We start from the raw sequence: 19,793 nt of genomic DNA on the forward strand, positions 1-19,793 counted from the left end.
CAGCGGAACGGGATACTTTTGGGATGATGAACAGATCTTGTGTTTGTGTATGCTGAACCTCTTCCCAAACAGCCAGACTTGAAACCTTAACTGGCTGGATAGAAGCGTTTTCAAGATCGATACTTATATGGTACTTGTATATGGTGATTGTGCTACTTGCATAATCACAAGCTTGAGATATGCTGTTCGGATCATTTGCTCGCACGCAACTACTGTGCTGTTCAACAGAAAAACATTTGTGTTCAATAAAATACGGAACTGAGTCATATTACGGTATCCATGTGGAACGAGCGACGCAGCACCGGCTCACGCGGGAGGATTCCTGGATTTGATTCCCATAGCTCGCTTGGCTGGCAACCAACCAACAGCACTTTTGCCGTTGCCTCCGACCAGAGCAGGGTGGGCATAAGGACAGCGAGGACTTTTGTTGTGCAGTTGCTCAGCCGCCTGTGCAGTCAGAAGCACGAAGAAACACCTTTCAAAGCGTCGGCGCGCAAACGTAGCTCGATCCTTGATCTTTTCCATGTTGTCGCGAACCCAAAAAGCGGTCGATCCACTTGTCCGATGCCGTTTTCGTATTCACTCGAAAGGCGGTACAACTCGCTTCGATCAGCGTTTCCCTCTTCTTCTGTGAAGTACATGCATTGTGGAGTAGCAGTTGGCTTCTGTCGGGCGCAGTTCTTGCCAGAAAGCTATTTCCATAGCCCATCGGGATGGAAGGCACAACTCCAGGCGTCAATGTGGTCAGAGAGGACGCAACGGCGCAGTTCTCTCGCAATCCCAAATACGCTAAGTGTCTTTGGTCGGTCTTATACGCTCAAAGCAACAGAGGTCGATACGGTTTTGCGCGATCCGTGCTGCAAGTGCCAATCTTCAGGCAAACTTGTTGGGCGCGCCCAGCTGTGCCGCATTGCAAATGGCAAAACATATGCTGGACGTTGGAGGACCATTCTGTTCCGCCGTTGGACCTCAGGCAAGTGCAGGTTTATGTGCAAAGCAAGACTGCTGACGACCAACACCTGGTCTCGCTCAACAGCGCGCTCGAGATGATACCGTACCTCCGATTTGCCTCTGGCTTCTAACCACCCGCGCCGTCAACCATTTATAACTCGGTGGCGGCGGCGGAGCAATGACTGCGATGCGAGGATACCCCAAGATGTACGGCGCCGTCGCACAAACCGGAGTCGTGAATCCATGCCAGGCAGCGGAGGAATGGGTCGACAACGTCGAGTGTCCGTCGCAGCAGCTGCTCCCCAACACCGGAACGCCAGCTGATGCCGTTAAGCCAAACAAGACCACCACGGATGGCTATCAACTGGAGAAGCTCAGCAACTCGTTACTGTACGGCCTGGTGAACTCCATCCGAGCCATCCCCACCATGTACGGATACGCCGTCATCATCTTCAGCCACCCGACCTTCGGGCCCTTCATGCCCGCGCTCTCCAAGCTCGTCATCTTTTCCAGCGCCGTCCATCAGCTCATGTTCACCCTGCTCAGCTCGCTGCCCTTCGCCATCGGACAGGTGCAGGACGCCGGCCTCATCTTCCTCAGCGCCATGGCCACCTCCATCTGCAACGCGCTCGGAGACGACGTGCCGCCCGAAGCCAAGGTCGCCACCACCATCGTCACAATCGGCCTCGCCACGGCCTCGCTGGGCGTCTGCCTTGTCGCCATGGGACGCTTCAAACTCGCGGCGCTGGCTTCGTACCTGCCGATGCCCGTCATCGGGGGCTACCTCGCCTTCATCGGCGTCTTTTGCCTCTACGCGGGTCTCGCGCTCAGCACGGGCCTCGTCGTCAACGACTTTTCCTCCATGATGCACATGCTTGACGACGCCCACAACGTCCTGCTGTGCGTGCCGGGGTTCCTGGGCGGCGCGACACTGCTCCTGGTCTCACAGAACTTCAAGAACCCGTTCGCGCTTTCCACGGCCATCATGGTCATGCCCGTCTTCTTCTTCCTCGTGCTGGCGTTCGGCAGCATCTCGCTCGACGAAGCGCGTGACAACGGGTGGGTCGACCCCGTGGAGAAGACCGCGTCCGTCACGGAGCTACTCGAGCTCTTCGACTTCGGACTCGTGCACTGGGACCAGATCCCCAGGCAGGGCGTCACGTGGCTCGGCATGGTCTTCATCGTCGCCATCTCCTCCAGCCTCGACGTCGTCGCCATCGAGATCGACATGGGCAGCAAACTCAACATCAACCACGAGCTCAAGACCGTCGGCTGGTCCAACGTTGTGAGCGGACTGCTCGGCGGCTACACGGGCTCCTACATCTTCGGCCAGACCATCTTCACGTGCCGCTCCAAGACCAACTCGCGCATCGTCGGCGTCTGCGTTATCCTGGCCGAGCTCGCGATCGTAGCCGTCCCGGTGTCCGTCATGAGCTACGTGCCGAGATTCTTCCTGGCCGCCACGCTCTTCTTCGTGGCGCTCGACCTCATGCTCGAGTGGCTGGTACTCGCGTACCGCAAGATGTGCCTGCGCGAGTGGGCCGTGGTGTGGCTCTCCTTCCTCGCCATCAACCTCGTGTCGCTGGACGTGGGCATGCTCATCGGAGTGGGCGTTGCCGTCTTTAACTTCATGTTGAGCTACGTGCAGGTCCCCGTCGTGAATCCCAGCGTGGACTCTTGTTCGTCCGAACTGCAGGCTCTCACGGACAACATGGTGCTGACCAGGAAGCGCGGCGCCATCGCTCACTTCGAGTTCCGAGGGTATCTCTTCTTCGGCTCCGTGGTTCAGATCCTCGAGGGTGTCCAAAAGGGAGTCTACGTCCGCAAGAGCACCAATATTGCTGCTGCCATTGCTGACTCGCAGAGCCTCCTCCCGACGTGTTCGTCACCGCACAACATCTCCGTCGAGTGTCTGGACGGCACGCCAGCTTCGAACGCGCATGCTTCACCGACCGAGTTCGTCGTCATGGACCTCAGCCGCGTTTCCGGAGTGGACGCTACGGCGGCACGAGGCGCCTTCTTGATCCTCAAGAAGTACTGCAGGAACCAAGGCATCACCGTCGTCTTCGCAGACGTGCTCCCCACCGTCCGCAGACTGCTGTTGAAGAACGAGGTCGCGAGCGAGGAGAACTTCTACGATACGGTGGAGTCTGCGATCAAGTTCTGCGAAACTCACTTATCGACGCGGATCGTGGCAAATGACATGGCTGGCTCGCATGGACACATCGAATCGGTCAGTCTGCTGCTGCATCGCTTCATGGGCGAGTCCGAGGACCCACGGCCAGCGCTCGACGGCGTCGACCAGTACTTCCGGAAGGTTGAGATTCCTGCCGGCTACGAATTCTACCGGGTGGCGCAGCACTCGGACTCGTTCTACTTCCTCGCTCGCGGTCGAGTCGCGATTTTCAAGAACGCCGACAGCACTACCGACCCCGACAAACCTCTGGCGCAGCTGAAGACGGTCGGCCCGAGCTCCATGTTTGGGGAGGTGGCCTTCATCAGCCAGCAGCTTCGACACACGGCCGCCACTGCGATGGAACCGTGCTCGGTGTACGAGATGAGTCGCGAGAGGTTTGCGGCCATGAAGGCCCAGGCTCCAATGCTGTCGCTCCGGCTTCGCGACGTCGTCGTGCAGTCCATGGCGCGCTCCATCACCAGCCTAACGCTTACCGGTCCTGACCACCTCGCCATCTCGTCCGAATAAATATACGCCTCCATTGCTACGATTCGAATGGTTTCGATTTCGCGAAATTACTTAAAGATTTTAGTGTTTGTGTTTGGTAGAGCCGCATCCTGTTGGCGAGCGATACTCCAATACGAGAAGTGGCGCTTCGAGGGTGCGGTAATGTAGACGCCTGTAGTACTGACGAAGACATGTGTATAGGCACCCTTGAGAATGCCTTACGTGAAGTAATGAGACTGGTTTTGCGTGTTTCTTTCGCGTAAGCCTGTACCCCTGCAGTAATATCCTGCTGAAGAGCGCTCGTTAGTGTATCTGCCGCCGCGCAGCAAAACTGTCGAGGCGAATCCGGCGCGAACACGGCATTATTCTATCGTCTAGGGACCAGACGCAGGGCACCAACATTTATCACCACGGGAGCCGGAGTGTTTCGGCCAACCCAGCTGAGGCTGAGCCGAGCGCGCCAAAGGATCTGGACATTGTCCAGTGGACAACCCAAGCTTGTCAAAGCCGGGAAGCTTTCTGCTCCATGGGCAAACAGATCTCAAAGTGAATTTTGTTGAAGTGCTGCGTCCTTGAAGATATAATAGCGTTTGATTTTCGGCGTGTTGATGGCGTCGACTTGACTTTTTTGGGGGGTGTCCGATAATCCAGGTTTCCCCCCAAGTTGGTACGCGCTCATTCGCTTGATAAAAGTGCACTGACATCGCTGGCTCGAGGTCCTGTCATCGCGTAAATGGTTGCCCATAGGGAGTTCCCGAGTCTTCGGGATCTGCTTATGGCGTTACACATAGCGCTCCAATCCTAACCAAAATTCACGGGACATGGTCTCTGTATCGGCGATTCGGCACTTCCACTTGCTTTCCTGCCGATTTGACATTCCGATGTGGCGTTGAGAGCGTGGAGCCTCACTCTGCGTTCCGACCTCCACTTTGCACCCCCGTGGCGTACTCTCGCTTCCGTCATGTCCTCCACCACACATGACCGGAGTCGGAAGGCCAGCGTCCCGTTTTCACGGGAATTCCTGCTCAGCAAGGGCCCGACGGCATCCGACGTCAAAACGAACAAAAGCTCGAGCAAAGTTCACCCGCTGACCAAATTTTCGAATTCGCTCATGTTTGGCATCGCCAACTCCATCCGAGCCATCCCCACCATGTACGGGTACGCCGCGATCATCTTCGGTCACTCGGCCTTCGACCACTATATGCCCGCGCTCTCCAAGCTCGTCATCTTCTCCAGCGCCATCCACCAGCTCATGTTCACATTGATGAGCTCACTGCCCTTCGCCATCGGACAGGTGCAAAATGTCGGCATCATCTTTCTCAGCGTCATGGCCACGTCCATCTGCAACGCGCTCGAAGAGGACGACAGTGTTACAGTTGAAGCCATGATCGCCACTACCATTGTCACCATCGGAGTTGCCACGGTCTTACTCGGTATCTGCCTCGTGGTCATGGGACGCTTCAGGCTGGCCGCGCTTGCTTCGTACCTGCCCATGCCCGTCATTGGAGGGTACTTGGCCTACACCGGCATTTTCAGTCTTTTCGCTGCCTTCGCACTCAGTACGGGGACTGTGATCAACGATTTTTCGTCCATGGTGGATGCACTGAGTAACGAACACAACATTTTGCTGTGTTTACCGGCTTTTTGGGGCGGCGTGGTGCTCCTCGCGATTTCTCGGAACATCAAGAACCCGTTCGCGCTGTCGATTGCGATCGTGGTTATGCCGACGATCTTCTTCGCGGTGCTGGCGGCAGGAAGCATTTCGCTCAAGGAAGCGCGTAAGCAGGGCTGGATCGATCCTCTGGAGAAATCCGCGTCGATCACGGATATTGTCAGCCTGTACGACTCTTCCCTCGTTCACTGGGACCAGATTCCGCGGCAGACTCTCACGTGGCTCGGCATGGTCCTCATCGTGGCCTTCTCGTCCAGTCTAGATGTGGTCGCCATCGAGATCGACATTAGCAAGAAGCTTAACATCAACCATGAGCTCAATACGGTTGGCTGGTCCAACATCGTTAGTGGGCTGTTCGGAGGCTACACAGGCTCATACAACTTGGAGCAGACCATCTTCACCTGCCGTTCCAAGACCAACTCCCGTGTGGTGGGCGTGTGCGTTATGCTGGCGGAGATAGCTGTCGTCGTCATCCCGACGTCGATCATGAGCTACGTGCCGAGGTTCTTCATGGCCTCCACACTCGTCTTCGTCGCCTTGGACCTCATGCTCGAGTGGCTCGTCCTTTCGTATCGCAAGATGTACCTGCGCGAGTGCGCGGTGGTGTGGCTATCTTTCGTCGCTATCAACTTCTTTGCGCTGGAGCTCGGCATCGTCATCGCCGTGGGGGTCGCTGCCCTCAACTTCATGGTGAGCTATGTGCAAGTACCTGTCATGAATCGCCGTCCGTATTCCCCTGGAGCTGCCCCAAACTTTGCCGAGAGCGTCATGAGTCTCCGTCCTCGCTTTTCGGCTGCGGTGCCAAACTTTGGGGAGAGCGTCGGTGTTCGTCCCCGACCGTCAGTGACAGCGCGGAATCTCGCACAGAGTACCGTGTTCAGCATGAATCACGGCTCCGTCGCGCATTTCGAGTTCTGCGGGTACCTCTTCTTCGGCTCGGCAGTCCAAGTCCTGGACGGTGTCCAGAAGTCCGTATTCGTCCACAAGCAGAAGCAGCCAGGTGACAGCGAAGATGAGAGAGGAACGCAGCGCGAGTCGAGCTTTCTTCCCATTCGCAGGACTAGTTCGGGGATCATTGAGTGCCTGGACGGAACGCCCGCCCCGGATGAGAGCGTTGAGCCGACCGAGTTCGTTGTCATGGATTTCACCCGCGTATCTGGAATGGACGCAACTGCAGCTCGCAGCGCCTTTTTGATCCTGCAGAACTACTGCAGGATGCAAGGCATCAACGTTGTATTCGCGAGCGCTAGCCCAGATATCCGCGGTCTGCTCGTCAAGAACAACGTTGTGGGCGAGAACAGCTTCTTCGCCACTGCCGACTCGGCGCTCGAGTTCTGCGCCAAGCAGTTGAGCTCGGACGCGAGCGAAGCTGCTCAGACGCAGCCTCGGGGTTACTCCAACGAGCCTATTAGTCTGCTGCTGCACCGATACTTGGGCGAGCCCGACAACTCGCAACTGCTCCGTGGTGTCGACCATTTCTTCCGGAAGATGGAGGTACCCGCCGGCCACGAGTTCTACCAGGTGGCGCAGTTTTCCGACAATTTCTACTTCCTCGCTCGCGGCAGCGTGACGCTGTTCGCGAACCAGGACGGCAGCATCGCGCCCAACCAACCTCTGTCGCTGCTTAAGACTGTGCAGCCCGGCGCCATGTTCGGCGAGGTGCTTTTCCTCAGCCAGCAAAGCCGCCAGACTGCTGCCGTCGCTGCAGAGTCGTGCACCGTCTTCAAGATGAACCGCGAGCAGTTCGACGCCATGAAAGTGGAGGCCCCCGCACTGTCCGTCGACTTCCTCGACGTGGTGGTGCAGTCCATTCTCAAGTAAACGGCCAACGGTAAGCCGTCCCCCACCGTCCTCCAAACGGTACACACAACCCATATTACCCTCATGATGAGTCATGAATATATAAAAGCGAATTTGCCTTCCCTTATCGAAAAATAAATTGCGTGCAGTACTTCGTACTTCTTCAGCAAAAGTAGAGCTATGACCTCATTTCGTAAAATCCCAAGACTGGTTTTATACTTGCGGTCACAGAGGTTACGATACTTTTGTCTATGCCTTCGAAATGTTGCTGATTTTGAGCTATTCTACCCCTCTGAATCGCTAGCGTGATCCTAAATATCTTCTGGAGAAGTGAAATCCGTGCAATCCATATGACGGAGAAGACAAATCAATTAACTATTTAGATGCTAAACCCGGTGGTTGGCTGGCTGTCTCCAACGGGGGACCACGGTCGAACAAATCCGACATACGAATACACATTGGCTGCTCACCTTACTGCATACCAGGGTTCCGAACACAAAGTAGAAAGCATTATGTGGGGCTTGGTGCAGTCGATGAATGTGCGAGCTCATTCCAGGTCTATGACCTTGTGAGCTGAGCTTTGACTTCATGGTTCACAGTTGTCGACCCAACAGAGAAAGAGAGTAAAGCAAGAGAGTTGTTCGTCAAGTCTTGGCACGACTATTTACTGGTGCTTTCATGAAAGTAGAAAGGAAGTAGTTGTCGGCTATTAAACTGCTGACTGCGTACCGCTGATCACTAGCTGCTAGATCAGCCACATGGTGGCAACAGGATGCTGCTCTTGTACGATGTCAACACTACATCGCTATTGGAAATGGCTGCAAGTTGTCTACTATGGCGGCAAGTATTCCGTCCACCGCTTGGAGCATACACGAGGAATACATCACCGCTAAGAGTTTTATTGATTTCTTTGGGACCCCGTTCCCCATGGTGTTACTCGTGTTCCTTCAAGAATCGATACCGCTCCAGGACCTGAGAGAAGGGCGGTCAGTAAATTATGGCTATCCGTGGTACTGTCGTTTCTAACTGCTCACACAACTGCATGCCAATCAACATACTTTATCGATGTTATACCTATGCGTAAGCTGATGCTTATATCCGGCGGGGTATCGATGAGCTTTATCACTTGGTTAATGACGCTCGGAGATTCCCTACCCTTTCCGACCCCATTCGCCGTTCTAACGATGGCCTATCTTCAATATTCTCCAGATTACAGGATTTCGAGTGGCAATCGGTGGACTTACGTTTCACGAAGTCTTAGCACAGCGGAGTCAGTTCACTCAGTTCATGGGATTCCTAGTTGTTCACATCTCGATGTTGTACGAGTATCGTGCGTACGAGACGCTCTTTCGCACTGAAAAAGGCTCGCACTCCCAATTATCAGTAGTTTACTCTTCCCTGGAATCAAGATGATCATAAAAATCTCGTACACCCGCAAAATCATTAAAATCAACTCGAGGATTTTTTTCACTAAAGTAGCGAAATCCATTGCACTTGCGCAGATAGGTCCTTGTAGACTTCACTCCCGAGCACTTTTTAGAGCTTGATAACTAGGGCCGCGTGAGGACGATTCTGACTTAGATTCTGTTTAACTACGATGATTGATCGGGTTATTTCATACTTTCTACGTCTTCGCAGGCGCAGCACCCACCCGGCAGATAACGAAGACAGAGCAAGTTTAAAAGGCGCTGGTAGAAAAAAAAAACGAACCTTTGCTTAGTCCAGCTTCTCGAAAAATGATGCACTTCACACTAAATACGAAAATTGTTGATTCTAACTTGAAATTCTCAGGCGACTTTGACCAGCAACAAGGCCCAAGCGGACCTGCCCGCCGCGATGGCCATGTACGAGGTGCAGGAGCCGTGCTACTACTCGGTGCTGGACGTGGACGTCGACGCCAGGTGCGACTCTCTCTAACCGCGCCTTCCCCGCTTCCACCCGACGCCCACAGCCTTCAATACGCGCCCCCAAAGCCAGTCCGCCACTAACTGTCCGTGCTGCTGCAGCCCGTCCGTGATCGTCAAGGCTTACCGCTCCATGGCACTCAAGTACCACCCGGACAAGAACCCGAGCGCCGAGCCCGAGCAGTTCCAGGCCATCACCGAGGCCTACGAGGTGCTCTCGGACCCGGAGAAGCGGCGGCTGTACGACCACTACGGGCCGTCGCTCAAGCCGCGGCTGGGCGAGACCTTCGCGCAGCTGGCGCCGCTGCTGCTGTCCTTCGCCACGGGCCTCGTCGGCTCCAGCGCACGCACCTACAGCGGGGCCTTCAGCGCGCGAGCCATGTTCGGCTGGGAGCTGTGCCTCGTGGGCGTCGCCGGCGCGTACTACTGCTACCGGCCGGCCGCCGCTGCCAAGCCGCAGGCCAAGCCCAAGAGGGAGGTGGTGTCCGTGTCGGACTACGTGACCATCACGTCCATGGGGCTGCTGATGGGCAACTTCACGGGCTGGGCGGCCACGTCCGTCGTCGTGTTCTGCAAGGCCGTTGTGCTCGGAAGTTAGTCGATTGACGTGGTCCTGTCCTGGGTGTGGCGCGTTTGATCCGCGCGCGCAGAAAAGTATAAAGGAAGAGGCTGTGGTGATGTGTTGTGCTTTTGCAGAGGGGAAACGAAAGAAGGGAGAGCCAATCCTGCCAAATATGAAGTTTACAAGAGCTGTGATCTGTGGTTGTACTGTATCACTCCACGCAGCGGCTTGTGTTTTCACGTGCTAGCAGCAGCTAGGCTCGAAGGTTATGCCGCGAGCGTTCGTGTACCGTAAATCCGGCAATGGGCGCTGCTGGCTGCTCCAGTTTGGCGATTGCTGAATTGGATGCGGTGCCGCGGCGACAATGTAGACACTGTAATATTCTTGCAGTGACCAACTCACTGGCTTGGTATCACCATTTTGCAGAATGGGAGACAGAGCTGGTTGGGCGATTTTCACCGGTTGGGGCAGAAAAAGCTTGCTGCTTGTAGCTCTCCTATCTTTCGGTGGCGCGTTAGACCGCGATTGGGCGGGTGCCTGGATGACCATCGCGTGCACGGGCATCCCCACAGCAGTCGCAATAACTTCCACCCACTTTTGACGCTCAAGGGCGCTGGAAAGACGCAGACACAGACGCTTGCCTCTTGTTCCGTACTGCATTTCGATCATGTGCTGGGATAGACTCCGCCCTGAGCACTCCACGAACGCGACGGTAGCGTCCAACGGGATTTTGAGCTGTCGACAGAGGGTGCGGGGGCGCCGCTGCACGATTAACGAGGCCGGCCTTGCTGCAGAGCTGGTGACAATTTGAACGTTCGCGACGATCCTGAGCGCGCAGCACACAAGACAATGTAAGTAAACGCCGCTGAAAATCGGACTGCGCTGCCAGCTTGTACGCACCAGAAGAGGTCGAAGCAGCGAACACGGACGGAGGCGAGCATCGGGCCAGGATTAACAAAGTGTTGTCCGAAAAAACTAACCGCGGATGGTCTATGATCCAAAACCATTAATCAATCAAGTTCGGAGATTGACATTTAGCTTCCCGACCGAACGAAGAGCACCCAGATCTCCTTACGCGAGCGTGCTCAGGATGAGTGGACCCGGATGAAGTCGGATCCTGCAACGTGCAGCAAACACGTACCCAGCTTTTACCTCCGAGGTAGGCACTGGGGACACAGGGGCTGTTAATTCGGAGCAAGATAATCGTTCGCGGGCACCGACGATGCAGCCGCATCCAGAGCAGGCAGTCGAAGCCAACCTGCTGGTCAAATTCAAGCACAATCTTGTTGTCTAGCATAAACAGTAGTCCTTGCTTGGACCAGCTCTCAAACTTCAGTTTGGTTTTGGATCGGACATGTTATTATAGAGGAAGGAACAGCAGAGGAATAAAACAGCGGAGAACAGCGGGATGGTGCCGAAGGAAGACGTCTTGGAGGAGGAAGGATGCCCGGCGGCGCTTGTGTATTAGCGTTCAAAAGATGGAGCGAAGGCTGGTCGTCGGTCCTAGGTGGAGGAGATAACAAGACGTGTTCGACATTATACGGGACAGCTCTGTGAGCGAGTCCCATGTTCTCCTACAAAGCATCAGCACGTTGGAGATGTTCAACTTTAACAGCCTTCCACATTGAGGAACGTGCGTTGCTTGCTAGGTCAGCTAGCTTAAGTTTAGGCATTATTACTATGGCCTTAGCACCTGGCGTGGGCAATTTGTGCCTGGTGCTCTTCTACCCCGTGGGGCTTATTTCTTCTGCATGGTGATATGGCAAAAGGTGTTGTGCTAAATGTTTGGTCATTATTTCGATTGAGCTATGGTGAGCCAGTCAGGGAAGCATTCTTGTGGAGGGGGGAATCCTGCTCGTCGATTATGTATGCTCTAAAGTGATATGCGTGTTGCTCGCAGATATTTGTTTTGCGAGTGCACTTCGCTACTCAGGAGAACCTTTTTGTTCAAGGATGAATCCAGTTCACCGTTGTTTGCATGCACTAGATCTTGTAGGTGTGTATTTCACGTATTCACCTTCTCGTTTTTTACCTCAGTGGCAGCTCCTGCGGTAGCAATTATATTCTATCCGACACTGTATGCGGGCTTGTCGTTCGTTTTCAGGTAGCTCAACGGCAATACCAGTGATAGTTTTTACAGTTAGAAACAAAACAATTCAGGAATTGGTGAGGGCGAGCGCGAGCCTCACGAAGTGTGGCGATGACACAGCATACCCGGCCATCGTTAATCACGCGACTACTTCAAGCATAAACAGCTGCACTGGATCCGTAAGACGGATCCTGGTTAAACGTGTCGTGCATATTAATATAATACGCTATGTGCATGCAACACCTAAAGTCGTGATTAAATTTATGAGTACAACTGACCCTGTACTAAACGTACAAGCTAGGACGAGGTTGTACTGCACAGCATGTACAAGCACTTCAATCGCGATACACGCATATCCACATTTCTAATTGCTGCTAAAAAACTGTCGAGGGACAAGCCCAGACAGGCACTCTGTTTCTATGCGAACGATTAAGCATCAACAACTTGTGGGTAACCCGTACTTTTTTCTTCTGCGCTCGCACCTGAATGTACATGTATCACAATACATGTAACTGCGGGGCCCTTTGCGCGCAGACAAACAAGGTCATAAACATCTCCACAGACAACCTGTCACGTATCCGCATGGCTTTTGCTTGCACGATTTGAGGTCACGGGGAGGCCGAGTGTAGTACTTGCCTGGCCGGAGGACCGCCGGTACGATCATTGTCACCTGTCTTGTCTTACACATACTGACTGCTGCAACCCTACAACTCGAGTGAATTCACTAGCTGTCGAGGTCAACGGATAGGCCAAGGCACAACCACGCCCCCCAAGCTTCAAGCAACGAATTCTCATCGCCTTCGCTTCCCTCACGCCAGCTCACTTCCATCTTGGAGCTCCAGAGCCCGAGTGCCTTCACTACTTTTTTACCTCCTCAACTACCATCAACGCCATGAAGATCTGCACCTTTGTCATCGGGTTAGCTGTGAGTGTGGCCTCGCTCAGCTCGGCTTCACTGGTCGTTGACACGGCCCCGAGGACCTCCGTGCATACGTGCTGCCCAAGAACCACGGCGAGGCCGTCAAGATCGGCGACCAAGTCTACCGGTTCTCCGTCACGGGTCCGTCGTCGGGTGGCGCATTTACGCTGATGCAAACCAGCGCGCCCGAGTCACTAGCTTGGGCGTACTCCCGCACATCCACAAGACCCACTATGAGAACTTCTACTGTACGTGCGGCCGTTTCCAGCTCTGGGCCGAGTCGTACAATTCCACGTCCGAGCAGCAGACTCGCGTGCTCACGCAGGGCGACTACGGCGCCGTGCCCCACAACACCTACCACACCTTTCAGATACCGGACCCCGACACGCAGATGACCAGCGTCATCCAGCCTGGTGGTTTTGAGGTGCTCTTCGTGGCGCTGCGTGACTCGTACTACAACTCGAGCGCGTACGCAAATTTCGAGCCCTCACACACCAACTCGTCGGCAGGTACGAATGCCGACACGATTTCAGCTTTGGAAGAGTACGACGTGTACGCGCAGCTGACGTGGGAGGCCCGCCGCGACGCAGTGAACGGAACGGCGGGAGGTGGCAACTGGCACAATGGCTCCAACGGGCTCGCGGACGACGGTCAGACACCCTTCTTCGTCGCGAAGAACTACGCGCAGAAGTATCTCAACTACGAGAACGGGTACAAGCTGCTGGCGCCGGTGTAGAAGGGTCCGCAGAGCGGAGGCAACTTCACCATGGGCACCCTCACCATGTCCGCAAAAGCCAGCAACGAGACGGTGAACACCATCACACCCAAGCAGCCGTTGGCCTTCCAGCTCGAGGAGGGCCAGCTCTCGGTCGAGGTGGACGGTGAGTCGGCGCAGCTGATCCAAGGCGACGTGTTATTCGTTCCAACCAACACGACATTCAGTTACTACGCCACGGTCCCCGTGACCAAGTTCCTCTACGTGAGCGGCGGAGTGGACGGCTTTGACCAGGACCTGCTGCAGACCAGTGTGGAGTGGGAGTTTGCCGTTTATCCCACGTACGCGGGCTACACGGCGTAAGTAAGTCGGAGACGTGAGACTTCGGCATGATAGGATTGCCAACAACTGTGAGATTGAAAACCTTACAAGGATCGGTCTGTGGACCACAGATCCACTAATTGTGGTTCTTCAGACATTGACTATTATTAATATAATAGCAGATCTCTTCCAACAAATCGCTTCCATTGAAATTCCAGCAGCGTCATGAACAGCATATGAGTCCGCGTCAAACAAAAAAATGCTTACGAACCTACGTACGAATCGCGATTTAACCGCATGCATCGAAAGAGCTGTGTCTTGTGCTTCTTTTAAGCTATTGATCGTTAGAAAATGCTAAGAAGTCATGGAGTTACATCGGTTGAAAAATATATCTCCATTTCCGGACCCTCGAAATCCCGGATTTTATTTGAGACGTGTGGCCTCAATATTTTTTTACTTTTAACGTATTGTATATTGTCGGAAAGCTCGTGTAAAAAGCAATCGAATTAGAGTTGTTTCGCTTTCTGCGTATGTTTTAACTTTAAAATTTTTGATGTCCGGTTATGTACGAATTTTGATTAGTCAACTTTAAACACGATTATCTCGATACCTAACTCCAAATTGTGACTAAGCATCATTTTGTTTGCCGCGGTCCCATTTTATCTCCGTCGCAACCGAGAGAGACCGGTCGGAACTTGGACACGCCATGCTGATAGCAAATTAAGGTTGGGCGACAATGGGTCATGTTGAGCTTCGAGCCTGGACAACTTTGTCGTAGTACTGTAGCTGTAGTACAGGCACCTGTGCACGCATACCTATTTTAAAAAATAACATAAGAGCCACACAAAAATGGTGACTATGATCACCAACAATCCCCCTCAACGACATTTTGTAACTTTATTTAGCAAGCCTCCCCAGTAATGTTCACTCGCGGAGGCCTGAGTATCTCCGATGTATTTTTGATTTGACACGCATCAATCAACCACTTCAACTACATGTACAGGTTTAGCTGCCACTAAACTTGATACATGTATCGCTGCGATATGCCCAAATGACTTTCCCATTCCAAGCCTACAGCGCCAGCATGGGGTGCAGGAAGTGCACACGTTCGTGCCTACCAACTGGTTATGACCCGGAAGGCAGAGAGGAAGGATGCTATTCAGCCGGTTTGTTGTACAGTTAAAAGTGTCCGGCGATCTGCCAGGAGTCGGTTCGCGGGTCGTCTTGTCGTGCGTGCGGTCTCTCGATTGGTCGAAAGTAGTTTCATCCAATCGCGGGATTTCTTGCCCCCGTATTCCAGCCAATCCCGCGCCGTGGCTGCGTTGGACACGTCACAGCCGAAAATACACCCGAGGGTCTCAGTCGCCATTCAGCGCTGAGCATGGAGCTGCCCAAGGTGTCCAAGGCCGCGGCCGTCGCTGGCGAGAGCGGCGCGGCGATGCGCAAGCTGCTGGTGCAGGGCGTGTTCCTGTTCACGGGCGTGTTCTCCACGTGCGTGGCGCAGTTCGTGTTCTACCAGGGCGCGGGCGACCAGAAGGCCATGCTGCTGCCGCTCTGCAACTACCTGGGCATGATGCTCGTGGGGCTCCTGCCGGCCGTGGGCGCCGCCACTGCCGCTACAAGCAGCAAGACGGCGGAGAAGAAGCAGCAGCAGCAGCTTGTGGTGCTCGAGAAGCAGCAGCAGGAGATTGTGCTGGTCAGCCGAGCCCCCGAGGACGACGTGGAGCCCGAGCTCACGCCCACGCAGACGGACTCGCTGACGCCCGCCAAGCGCCGCTCCGTCGACCTGGAGGCGGACATGGAGCTGACCAGGAGGACGGCGGCGCTCGAGGAGGACAACCAGAAGGAGCAGCAGCAACAACTCCGCGAACGCGAACAGCAGCTGCTCGACGACGACGCGGACAGCAGCGACGACGACAAGAAGCCGGCGCTGGGCTTCCGCGTGACGCCCTCGTCGGTGTCCTTCTCGCTGTCGACCGTGCAGCTCTGCGTCATCGTGTCGGTGGTGCTGGACTTCGCGGGCTGCATCTTCTCCAACGTGGGGCTCTCCATGGCGGGCAGCGGGCTCTACCAGGTCGTGTACTCGTCCGTGATCTGCTGGTCCGCGCTCATGTCCCGCTTTATCCTCAAGAAGATCGTGTCCAAGGAGGAGTGGTTCGGCATCGCCCTGGTGACGTTCGGGCTGGCCTTCAGCGCGCTGGGCGAGTCGGGGAGCGGACGCGACAACACGATCGTGCTCATGGGCTGCTTCAACACGCTGGTGGGCGCTGCCTTCTACGGCGGCAACTACGTCACTGGAGAGTACACGCTCAAGCTGGCGGAACGCCCGCACCCGAAGGAGCTGTGCCTCAAGATCGGCGCCGCTTGCGTTGCAATCATCGCTGTGTACCAGAGTATCTTCGTGCTGCCCGAGTGGGACGTGCTCGTGACGAAGCCCATTGCAGAGGCCAACGGCAATACGACTTACATCGTGTCGGCGCTTGTGGCATACACTTTCTCCCAGTTGGCCCACGGACTTACGTACTTCGTGATGCTGGGCTCCAGCGGCGCCGTCACTACCGGCATCATGCAGAGCCTGCGCGCTGTGTGCGTGTTCGTGATCAGCTCGATGCTGTACTGCAGCCAGCAGGAGTCGCAGTGCTTCGACACCAAGCGCGGCGTCGCCACGCTGATCGTTGTGAGTGGCGTCATGTTCTACTCCTGGGCGAAGAGCCAGCAGGGTAAGGCTAGTGTTCTAGCTCCACCACCGTCGCTGCGACGGACGAAGAAAGACCCAAAGACCGAGATGATTGCAGGCAAGAACTACGTTGTCTAAGTCGCGGCGCCGGCTGCAGGGGCTGTAACCTATATTCATTAGTTCATAGTTTCCATAACAATATTTGCTGCTGTAACAAGCAGTTTTTCCCTCTAGTCTGCGAGCAAGCTTTCAGTGAGCGATTGCAACTTTAGCAGCCGCATATTTACATCCTCTGGAGTGATGTGGGTCATTGCAGCACCAACTGAACGAGGTGGAGGCTTGCGATCCTCGTCTTCGTGCTGGTCATGTATCGAGTTTGGGGCCGAGATTTCGTTGATGCTCATCCGACCACCGCGACGTTCCTCCCAACCGGGCTTTGGATCACCAGCCACCGTTGACGTTGCAATTGTCTGCGACGCCACTGTCCTCTGCCTCGCTGGCAATGGATCTTCAGTTTGCGTCGCGATTGACGCGGTTGGAGTGGGCTCCACCGGCTTCGTCGCCACGGCCAGCTTTTGCTCCTGCTCACGGAGGGAACTCAGGATTGTGTTTCGTTCACGCCGCAGTCGTGTCAATTCGGTATCGCGCCTATGCACTTTATCTTCGAGACTTGCCACACGTTCAGTCTCGTGAGCGAGAAGTGCTTCCTTCTGCCGTGAAAGGTCCCGTTCAAGCTGTCGAATGTGGACCTGTTGTTTGCTGTGATCGCTCTGAAGCAGAGAATAAGCCAACCGAGCGTCCTGGATCTCAGTCTGCCAGATGTCCTGCTCGTGCTGCAGTCGGTCAGTATGTTCGGCCTCGAGATTTTTCTTGTGTTGCTCAAACTCCTGCTCCTGCGAAGAAAGCTGGTCGTGCAGTCTCCGGATCTCCAACAGAGCCTTGTCATGGGCTGCTTCAACCTCTTCACAGCGCCTTTGTGCAGTTTGGAGCCCCACGTTCCTCTCGTTTACCTCACGCTGAAGCCAATCTTTTTGAAAAACGAGTTCGCCAGTTTTTGCTTCCCACTCTCGACGAATTCCACGCAGTTGGTCTCGCAGGTCGTGTGCATCCCGTGCCACAATTCGCCGGAGACGCTCTCGATCAGTCAGGAGAGCTGCATTTTGTTGGACAAGCTCTGCGTGGCTCAGTGTCTCTAATGCCCTGCGCTCCTTGCGTCTCTTAGGAGATTTTGGTTCGCCTTTCACATTGTCCAAGGGATCACTGAGAGCGAGCGGCAAACTTGGCAGGTCATTAGATCTGACTGCGGCGCATAATGCACACGGGCCCTCAACTTGTTCAAGTGTTGTTTTAACCCCAGGTCCCGAATTTACAGTATTCTGCAAGACCTCCGACAACGAGACGGAGCTCTCTGGGATGAAAAATAGCAGAAATTCACCCCATGTGAGTGTAGAAGTTGCGCCACCGCCGAGTGATAGTTTACGGATAGCGGTCTCGACATGAGATACAAGCTTGGACAGCTTCTTGGGGCCTCCAACAGCACTCAGCACCCCCGGATCTCCTCGTCGTAGAGCTTGAAGCAGAGCCTGGGACCGTACTAAGCCAGTGTCATAGGCATCTAAACGGTGAAAGAGAGCTCGCAGCGCTGTCTCCGTTGCCGGTCTCAAAATCTTCCCGTTAGTACTTGCAGGCATTGCAACATTGGCACTGTCGCCATTGTTTTCCTGCTTTGACTCCTCGTTTTGCAGCGTCAAATTGCGCGTCTGCTCCAATCGATGCGCCCAAACTCGCCGTTCAGCTTCCATTGCAGCTTCACTGTTGCGCACGCGCACTTCTCGATATTTTACCAGAGTAGCTGCCAACTCAATCCGCTCTTTTGCGAATAGTAATCGCCGCTCAAGTGCTTCTAATCTTGATGAGCTGTTATGTAGTTGCTTCACTTTATCACGCATCAATCCCCCAGTGAACCGAACCACGGATTGAGACAAATCTTGTAGCTTCCCACGCTCCAGTGCCAAGCTCCGCACAGCCTGTACGGCCTTGGTATTAGCCTGAACTCGCCGGTCTTCAGCTTGGCGCGCTGCTACAATCTCCAAATCTCGCTGAGCCTCAAAGTCGGCAGCGCGCTGCTGCCACATCTCTAATTTCTCTTCACAACGTGCAAGCTCCTCGCAAATCTGAGCTTCTTGCTGTCGGTGTTCATGGGAAAGAACCTCGTGAGCAAGCTCGCTTGATCGCGCCTGCACCATGAGCGCAACACACTTTTCGCGCCAAGCAGCTAGTAATTGAGTGTACACCGCCGCTGCCGCTTCCGCCGTTGGCGCAACACCATTGCCATTTTTCACAGACATGATAATCTGGGATTCTGTTTTTCGCTCTCCGAACCGTGCAAGCGTCTTCTTCATCGTCTTGTCCTGCACCGCCATGATAGCCTCCAACGCGTCGACCCGGTTCTTCAACAGCATCTCCCTCGTTTCCACATTCGATGATGCAGCATGAATCCCGCGGGGCCTGCTGACAAAATCGCCCCCGAAGGCTCGTCTAACATATGATCCAGAAAGCTTGTGCTTCTGCCGGAGGCTATCGTTCTCCAAGTGCTCCTGCCTCGTGGCAGGACGATACCTCTCTGATCTCTCGGAGGTTAATAACACAGTCGCAGAAGCCGCCGGCACTCCCATGGATGCCAACATCAGCGGCGACGGCTGTCTCTCCGTCATGGCCGACATGTTGAGCTCCACCTTGCTCTGCCGGGAGTCACCGCCGCTCTGCCTGCTCCACTCCTGTCTCTCCTCCTCCTCCTCCCTCCTGCCTGCATCCACCTCAACCCTCAACGCCGCAGCTGCACTCGCAGCCGCCACCTCCTTCTCCCCGGCATTCCTCTGCAGACTCTCGGGCGTCAACAGCCGCGTCGGGGACGGCGCCGGCGACGCTGCGGGGGACGCCGCCCCGCCGTCCATCTGCGTCTTGAGCTGCAGCTTGGCGTAGAGCCGCTCGGCCGCCGTGACCTCCTTCCCGTCCAGCGTCTGCAGCTGCGGCAGCATGGCCAGCACCTCGCGTCGGTACGCGGCCGAGGCCGCGAGCGGGTTGCCGTCCAGCGCGAGGTGCCGCAGCTGCGCCAGCGGCTGCAGGAAGCGCAGCTCGCTCAGCAGCGCCAGGCGGTTGGCGCCCGCGTCCAGCGTCTGCAGCCGGGCGCAGACGGCCAGCGGGCGCAGCGACTCGAGCGCGTTGCCGCGCAGCCGCAGCAGACGCAGCGCCGGCAGCCACGCGCCCAGCTCCGGGGGCAGCGCGGCCAGGCGGTTCTCGCCCAGGTCCAGCTGCGCCAGCGAGCGCGGCAGCAGCTGCAGGTGGCGCACGTCCGCCAGCGCGTTGCTGGACAGGTTGAGGCTCTGCAGCGCCGGGTGGTCGGCCGCGATCTGCGCCGCCAGCTCCCGCGTCAGCGCCAGCATCGGCTCGTGACTTGGCTGCCGTGGTCGTTGTGCGTTATCAGGGCTGGCGATTGGTTG

At 55.5% G+C, this 19,793-nt stretch overlaps 7 protein-coding genes across 7 annotated transcripts; 6 read left to right on the forward strand and 1 right to left on the reverse strand.

Moving 5' to 3' along the window:
- Positions 1–1,156: 1,156 nt before the first annotated feature.
- On the forward strand, positions 1,157–3,655 carry IUM83_18463 (putative vacuolar membrane protein; the record flags this gene model as incomplete). The annotated part of the gene is made up of 1 exon (XM_067943465.1): positions 1,157–3,655. One exon carries the CDS (start codon positions 1,157–1,159, stop codon positions 3,653–3,655), a length of 2,499 nt encoding a protein of 832 aa, XP_067795658.1.
- Positions 3,656–4,595: 940 nt separating this feature from the next.
- IUM83_18464 (Sulfate Permease (SulP) Family) lies at positions 4,596–7,127 on the forward strand (the record flags this gene model as incomplete). Its single annotated transcript, XM_067943466.1, has 1 exon — positions 4,596–7,127. One exon carries the CDS (start codon positions 4,596–4,598, stop codon positions 7,125–7,127), a length of 2,532 nt encoding a protein of 843 aa, XP_067795654.1.
- A 1,815-nt stretch (positions 7,128–8,942) lies between these two features.
- IUM83_18465 (uncharacterized protein) lies at positions 8,943–9,608 on the forward strand (the record flags this gene model as incomplete). The annotated part of the gene is made up of 2 exons (XM_067943467.1): positions 8,943–9,007; positions 9,113–9,608. 2 exons carry the CDS (start codon positions 8,943–8,945, stop codon positions 9,606–9,608), a joined length of 561 nt encoding a protein of 186 aa, XP_067795653.1.
- A 3,171-nt stretch (positions 9,609–12,779) lies between these two features.
- IUM83_18466 (Quercetin -dioxygenase) lies at positions 12,780–13,316 on the forward strand (the record flags this gene model as incomplete). Its single annotated transcript, XM_067943468.1, has 1 exon — positions 12,780–13,316. The coding sequence occupies one exon, from the start codon at positions 12,780–12,782 to the stop codon at positions 13,314–13,316; it is 537 nt and encodes a 178-aa protein (XP_067795594.1).
- Positions 13,317–13,346: 30 nt separating this feature from the next.
- Positions 13,347–13,658, forward strand: IUM83_18467 (Quercetin -dioxygenase; the record flags this gene model as incomplete). The annotated part of the gene is made up of 1 exon (XM_067943469.1): positions 13,347–13,658. The coding sequence occupies one exon, from the start codon at positions 13,347–13,349 to the stop codon at positions 13,656–13,658; it is 312 nt and encodes a 103-aa protein (XP_067795655.1).
- A 1,339-nt stretch (positions 13,659–14,997) lies between these two features.
- Positions 14,998–16,431, forward strand: IUM83_18468 (uncharacterized protein; the record flags this gene model as incomplete). Its single annotated transcript, XM_067943470.1, has 1 exon — positions 14,998–16,431. The coding sequence occupies one exon, from the start codon at positions 14,998–15,000 to the stop codon at positions 16,429–16,431; it is 1,434 nt and encodes a 477-aa protein (XP_067795638.1).
- A 1,942-nt stretch (positions 16,432–18,373) lies between these two features.
- On the reverse strand, positions 18,374–19,736 carry IUM83_18469 (putative leucine rich repeat protein; the record flags this gene model as incomplete). The annotated part of the gene is made up of 2 exons (XM_067943471.1): positions 18,374–18,430; positions 18,504–19,736. The coding sequence occupies 2 exons, from the start codon at positions 19,734–19,736 to the stop codon at positions 18,374–18,376; spliced, it is 1,290 nt and encodes a 429-aa protein (XP_067795637.1).
- Between the last annotated feature and the right edge of the window lie 57 nt (positions 19,737–19,793).

Source organism: Phytophthora cinnamomi (genome assembly GCF_018691715.1).
Source record: "Phytophthora cinnamomi strain GKB4 chromosome Unknown Contig20, whole genome shotgun sequence".
Lineage (NCBI taxonomy): Eukaryota > Oomycota > Peronosporomycetes > Peronosporales > Peronosporaceae > Phytophthora > Phytophthora cinnamomi.